Raw genomic sequence first — 7,931 nt, forward strand, 5'->3', positions numbered from 1 at the left:
TTCTGTACATCCAAATCTTCAGCACTGGGTACCATACCATCAATACCAGCATTATCATGAAAATCTTCAGATACTAATTGTGTTAGTTCCTTCTGTGCATCTTTAATTATAGTATTAGACCTTGAAAGTCTCATTCTTGTCTTGGAATCAGATGAAGGTTCTACTGTTAGTTTAAATTTTTCAATATCAGACCAATCAGTTCCAGATGACTTTCTGTTGATTAGTTTTTTTGATTTACTATTCTTTTCTTTACCTACTGAATACTTCCTTTGCTCTTTTTGGGAAGACCAGATCACTTCCGGATCTTCTGGTTTATCTTGCGAACGTGTAAGGCTGAATACTCCTGCAGCCTTAGAGAATTTCAAAGGTGGATACATTCTTCCTTTCTAACAATAACAAGAAACAAAAGTTACTTTGTAGGTGTTTTATAACAAAATAACATTTAAACTTCACTACTATTCTAGAAAAAGAGATATGCGAAAATAAAGCTACTTTGTTGTTAACAACTAGTGCCACTTTAGTTCTTGTACCACGCTTTACAGACATATATGGACACAAAATTATTCCGTTTTTACCAACTAATGTCATTTTGGTTCTCATATCACACAGTGTTGGAAAAATAAAGAATTACACAAAATCACTAACTAGTATCAAATTAGTTCACCCCCCCAAAAAAAAGGCTAAGTGTCAATCACTATATTATAGAAAGATTACTTTATAAAATTCCTCTTGGCCACTTGTGTAAATTCATAAATAAATAGTTCAAAATGAAAACTTTTTTTGGTTTACACAATAAAAATCGTTTTTAGTTGAGCCTGATTTACAGTCTCAAATACATTCCAAATGTTTTGATGTTTTAACACATCATCTTCAGGAGTGTAACTGATAAGAACTTTACACTATTTATGCCTTCTGTACAATCATGTGTTATCTTAATCTACATGTTTTTTAACAGAATCTACTTCTATCTACTTCCATTCTGTTCCATTAATTCTTCATCCTTATTTAACACAATATTTTCTTATAAATAATTATCTTCAACAATTTAGAAATATTTCTGGAACTATCATTTTTAACCTATATACCTGATTGATCTTGTTAAGTTTTTAATATTTTTGAAATACAACTAACGTTTTATAAGCCCACAAGTAAAGTAAATCAATTATTACATAAAACTAAGGACAACGTGAATGTAATGAAAAACAACAACCCAAACAAACATTTAAAGTATAATTTGTGAATATAGAAGCTTATACACAAGTCAGACTACAAGGAACTTAAAATACAGAACAAATGAGCAGTGTTAAAAATAAGAAAATCGTATTAGCTGAACATGTTAATATAACACAACATATGATCCAGTGGATAAATATATTTTATCTCATCCTAAAAATGACAGTACCAGAAACTTTTCACACGTAGCTGTTTCTCATTTAATGTGTTTAAAATGCACTGCTATAAGAACAGTGAACCATTATGTAATACGTGAAAAACTAAGAATTGAATATATACGTGTATAGATAGTCAAAAGAATAGTCTCACTACATCATGAAAACAGATGATGGTATGTTTTTTGTTAATTATATGAACCAGTTTTTAATATTTTAAATACATTTACATTATCAACTTTGATAAAAACTTCAAGTAGTTTCACCCTCAGTATGCATAAGACCCCAAATACAATGGTAGCTCAAATCACAGGCTACATATTGACAGAAGGTATGGGGAGGTGGAATGGAACAGATAACTATTATTTTGAAGAACTACATTTTACTTTAAATGTTATTTCTTAATTCATCAGTGTGAAGTTCCTAAGAGCACAAAATTCCAAGCAATCAGTGACAGCAAGGAAGAAGGGTTGTACTGATTTACCTTTTATTGAATGCCACAGTGCAAGCTAGTGTCAGCAATTCCCACCATAAGTACAATATAAGAGTTTAAATATTAATAAGACAGTCACTTTGTTAAATTATACTTAAAAATTCATATTCCTATACAAAGAGAGCAGATATACTTTTATCCATAAAAAAGCTATGTTATAAAAACGATGAATGCTACAGAAGTTAATTTGGTTATGAAATGGTACATTGACTCAGTCTTATGATTTTACTGTAGTCGTTCTTTTTAAAACCTATGCTGCAGAAAATATGGCATCTATATTTATGTAGGCAACACTGCTAGAAATGGCTAGTGTGTTCCACATGACGACACTGGTTATAAATGTTTACGAATGATCAAAGATGAAAATACCAAACAATCATTGAGATTTTAGCCAGTAATGATTATCTTGTAATGTGAGTCTAAATAACGTTTATCAAATGAATATGATACTTTAATAACCCAATAACTTAATTATGATGAAGGGAATTCACACAAAAGCAAATAATGGTGTTTAAAATGCAAGTATGATACAAGTAAAATAGATAATCCAGAGTCCGAGGTTCAGATGGTACAACTAACAGGAAGAACAAAATTTATGAAATAAAGCTAATTTCAAGAACATTTTAAATAAGACTTATAGTACATGAAAGAGACAAAAGTCAAATTAGATTATACAATGTAACTGCTTAGACTATTAATCATAGTACATAGATTTGAAAAGACATAATACTACATTCACAACACTGAGATTATTGAATCAGTGAGTTCATTGTTAGAGTATACACACGAACATATGCACAATGTATTGTGAATCCATCATGTAGTTTGGTGATAATTGTTTGGCTGGGCCAGTGCAGTTATAAAAAAATAGGTGAAACTGAGCAAAACAAATATATATATTTTGATATCCTGAGCTCCCTCTTTATTGAATAAAATACTATATATGTCAACTTGTCTTTTAGAAAGTCAGTTGTCTTGAACTGATATCTGAGTACAGTACTATTATATTTGTACTTCCACAGAAACTGATCATTTTAGGTAAAAGATATTTACAGTCACTGATACAAGTCTAAAAATTGAAATATTCACAAGAAACAATCAAAACTGAATGACTAACAGAGCTTAATTCATTAATCAACAGAAAACTTTTTAGTGTTTGTCATAATTAAAAAAGAGGTAAACAAGTAGATTAACAAATCTTATGTAGACAAAGAAAACCACCTAAAGGCATGGCAAGCATTCTCACTTCCAAATTAATTTGTGTTTATGTTCTGGAAGCATTCCCAGAATTTCCTGAAATAGTCTATATACATTTTTCTTGCTTGTACATAGATAATTTACAAAAGTTTTCTTTTTAAGTTAAGGCTAATTTGGAAATTAATGTACTGCTTAACATTTGACAAGCCTATAATGTGTGTTCACGTGAAATACTTGCCAAAGTGATCAGTTCTTCATGATTGAATTATATCTAAGCATACCTATACATTTTTATGTTATTAAACACAGTATGTGATTCTTTTGTTTATTTTATTCATAATGTTTCACCAGGTTTATCTGGCATCATCAGGTGGATTACAAGAATTGAGACTAACAGAATCATATTTTAAAAAATCACGTGAGAATCTATAGTGATAGTAATTTACAAGCATACGACTAAGCAACTGCAAACAATAAAGTAATTTATCAATAAAATGTCAAATTTGGGTATAATAAATAAAATGTTTAGGCCTGAGTCTAAGTACAGAAATTCATTCTATTTACAAAAGAGAATGGAATGTACTATGTACAACCAATAAAAACTTGTGTGAATTTTAAAAAGATAGTTCTTTCTAATCTTTAATTAAGTATGTTATTTATTTCTTACTGTCTCCGCATAAGAATTAGTAAAACTTTGAAAATATCTTTTTGGTTTGCTCAAAAATTAACCAAAAAGAGGATAATGGTAATTAATCAGATTAAATCTGATGTTTATGCTTAGTTTCAGGAAAAGAAAACTGTACCAAACGACAAATGAAATAGGTAGAAGAAACATTATGATATACTCCTTGCAGTTGTTGCATTTATTTATGAAACCATGGAAAATCAGATAGGGTAGGAAGTTCCATCTCTTAGTTTAAAGTGTATTTTACACAGGTTACATCAAAATAAGTTTTTTAAATTAATGTGGTTCTTAAGTATCGTAAGTACTCTCTTTTAGGACACCACATTTGCATCAAAACTATACTGCAATACTCATTGCTTGAATTTGTAAGATGCTTCTTTTTTTGTTCATTACGGTATTCTCTTAAGTATACCACTGTATCTCTCAGCTATTTATAATGTGTCAAAATAAAACTGCAGCCACAGTAGTAAATTTTGTGTGTTAATAATTTATAGGAACAGTTACTGTACACTCAAATAAGTGGCTGAAATATAGGAAAGCTGAATGTCAATACGAAAAACCGATTACTTGGCGAAACAAACATTTCAGTGTCAGTATTCCTAAGATATGGTCACTTGATGTCAGTATTAGCCGATATGTTTGGCCCTCATTCTCAAACTGTTCTGAACAGGATTATTTGTTTACTTCAAATTAAAATTTACTGAATGTTTAATAGCATTTCTTACTTTCATCTTCATATGTCTAAAGTCAATTTAAATGTATTATATATGTGTGTGTTTGTATGCAGCTTATAGTGCTAAAAGCATAAAAATATCTGTTGTATTTGCTTACAGTCAGTAGTAAAATTTTACTCATCAAAAATAACTACCAATTCTTTTTGATTGTTTGAACTTTTCATATTCCATAATTTCAAGTTTTCATTCAAAGTGTAGGCGAGAAATTGCATAGATTTAAGCACAGAAATTTGAACACATTTTTTTTACATTAAACAGCTTAGAAATGATAAAAAGCTCACCAAACCAAAATGTGATGTTCCTTTGGTTTCTTCATCCTGATCATTTTCAGAACTAGTACTTGTATATTTCTTCATTGTCTTTTTTGATTTCAAGTTTCTGAAATGGGAGTTTAAAAGTTTAAACATTTCAAAAACTCATCACCCTCATTATGTACTTTTCCAGTAGGACCACCTGACTTTAAATCTACTTCAGGAAAATTTTCAGGTTAACCTTACAGAGGTTGAAAAAAAAATGTAAATATAAATACTAAGTTACATAGAAATGTTTGTCAGTTTCACACTTAGTTACTAGAACCTGCACACAAACAAAAACCCAATCTTTGTGTAATTTAGTTTATAGCCATTAGACAGTCCTAAGTATTTCTTCTTCAAATGAGTTTGTATTAAATAAAATTGGAGTATTAAAATTCAGTTGTAAAACAAAAGTGGAAATATATATATGTGTGCTAAATCTTCTTTTCAACATGTACATATTTTCAATCTCTTAAATCCACATTATCAACTTAAATTTTTATGAAACAAAGATGAACACCTCATAAAATGTTTCTTCCTACATTTTTTGAGGAATTGTATACACCAGCATTTCTCAACTTTTTTCAATACTAGGGACTGCCTCCCCATACTGTCATAGATCACTAAAATGCAAATACAATGAAAATCCATTACAATTTACATACGAGTATTCTGCCAGTTTATGCATACTTATTTATTTTTGTAAATCCCACAGACTGGCTAGGTGGTTGTCAGACCTGTAGTTGAGAAACACTGGCATAAACTTATTTGTTTTACATTTCTTTATTAATACTATTGTAAAATATCTACCTTTATCATAGCCCTACTGTTTGTTGATTATAATGATAATAGCAAGAACATTTTTTGCAGTTTTCGTAGGCTATCAATCAAACTAGGATACATATTTTTCTAAGAATTTTTTTGAATAGTCCAAAACAAACAACAACAATTGTTTAATGATAATGCACAAGATGATATTACTGGTGTGTCAGAAAATAACATAAAAGTCTGACTTGCTACTCTTTAATAAAATATTAAATAAATTTAAAACATCCACATTAAGATTCAAAAACTTTGTTGCGTTGGGATTTCACTTTCATGTAAAATATGAAATTCCATCCACAAAACTGGCTTCAGTGCAGTTTGTATTTTAACTTGTGAGTAACTGTGATTATTTTAAACACAGTTAAATGCTCAAGCCTTGCAACCTGGTAAATGTTGAAAGTAGAAAAGATATTACACCCTTTTTTATTACTCTATAAACTAACCTTACTTGCTACACTTTTTGAGATAAAATTTACTGAACACACAAAATCATATTTAAGATCTACAACTTAAATAACGTTAAGTATTTTGTTTTTATACTTTTTCATAATTTCACAGCTTTAACTTAATTTTTTCGAAGTTCTAATTTCAATTAAAATAATATTTTACTCATTTTTAAATGAATTAAATCTTACTTTTTTTTTAGTTGTTCAAACTAGAAAGAATGATTTTTAACATAATTTCCTATTTTTATCAAAGGTTTTTTGGTAACTAACATGAGCAATATTTCATGTTGATTAATCAAAAACTCATTGCAATTATAGTTTAACTAATACATATGCCATAAAACAAGTGGTAAAATGTACTTCTAATGCATTAAATGATATTTCATGTGGTCTATTAATTGGCAAACAAATTTCATCAGGTTTCACATGAGCACAAGTAACTGTGTTGATAAATGAAATACTTGCATCATAAACTGACAATCTTTGTCATTTTAAAAAACATTTTAAGATATGTATAATATTCTGTTAAACTAATTGCTTTCTTTTAGAAACCTTAAAATTAAATCACAAGATATCAAAATAAAACTTATCATAAGTATAGCAGAAATGGTGTCCCAGATGGCCAACTCTGAAAAACTCTGGGCATACATTCCCCCATGACTCCCTGTGAATGCACAGTTAATGCCACTAACATGTGTTAAAGTTTGAGAGTTTTAAACAACAAAATACATAAAGTAACTTTATAGTCACCCTGTATTATGTAAGCATTACTTAACTGATTAAAAATTCAGACACAGTGTATTATAACACTTACTTTTTTTCATAAGTGTGCTTTATTTTTGGAACATTCAATTTTCTCTTTTTTCCTCCAAGCCAACTAATTTCACTACTATTTTCAGTGTCACTCAGAAAGGATTTCTTTTTATTGAGTGTTTTCTTGTTAAATGATTGGTTTGTTTCTTGAATTTTCTTTGATACACGATGACTAATGTTCTCTTCTTCAGTTTCTTCAGATAATAAGTGACTGTTTTTCGTTTCTTCGTCTTCGCTGTAATGATTGATGATCAGTAATTTTCAAATTTTTATATTACTTATTTCATTAGCTTTAACATACAACTTATATGTAGAAACATTTGTCAAATGTTATATACGCTGAACGAATATAGAAGAAATTAATGTTAATTCTTTTATAATTATACGCATAATTGTTTTTCTGAAGAAAAAAATTTGTATACACTTTCTAATTGGAAAAAATGACTGTAAATGTTAAAAATAATAAATGTGGATATTTATTTTCATGACCATTACTTTGACACTTTGGTATAAATTTCTGTTTATCCTTTTCCAACAACATGTAGTTTCATATAAAGCTGCAATGGGTGAGATTTTTTACCACTGACCCTGCTTAACTGTGACAGCTGACACAGCACAGCACTTCAGTGTTCTAATATGCTTTGAATTTAACACATAAAAAAACTATAGCTGCATGTATATTAAAAATGCCTCACATTTACAAAATCTTTATAGTTATTTTTATATTACAAAACTTTTTTCTCACTAAACTGTAAAAACAATCTTCAGCATATATAACAGATGAGACGGTAAGATACTATGGCAATAATAATTAACTAGTAAAATGTAAAAACACACAAAATACAATAGAGGAGGCAGTAATATACTATGATATCAATAAGTAGATAATACAACACAGGAGGCAGTAATATACCATGACATCAATAATCCTGTGTTGTACTATCTACTTATTGGTGTTACGGTATATTACTGCCTCCTGTGTTGTGTTATCTACGTTGTATTATCTAATTATTGATGTCATGGTATATTACTGCCAACAGGAGGCAGTAATATACCA

General features: G+C 29.1%; 1 protein-coding gene across 1 annotated transcript in view; it reads right to left on the reverse strand.

Moving 5' to 3' along the window:
- The window catches only part of LOC111087755 (synaptonemal complex protein 2-like), a 128,285-nt gene that overhangs the window by 32,364 nt on the left and 87,990 nt on the right, over positions 1–7,931 (reverse strand). The window contains exons 22-24 of the mRNA XM_022395526.1: positions 6,876–7,109; positions 4,779–4,875; positions 9–386 (exon numbers count right to left, since the gene is read on the reverse strand). Coding sequence (XP_022251234.1) covers positions 9–386; positions 4,779–4,875; positions 6,876–7,109 — 709 coding nt within the window. The remainder of the gene's footprint in view (positions 1–8; positions 387–4,778; positions 4,876–6,875; positions 7,110–7,931) is intronic.

This window comes from Limulus polyphemus, unplaced genomic scaffold (assembly GCF_000517525.1).
Source record: "Limulus polyphemus unplaced genomic scaffold, Limulus_polyphemus-2.1.2 Scaffold2586, whole genome shotgun sequence".
Classification (NCBI taxonomy): Eukaryota; Metazoa; Arthropoda; class Merostomata; order Xiphosura; family Limulidae; genus Limulus; species Limulus polyphemus.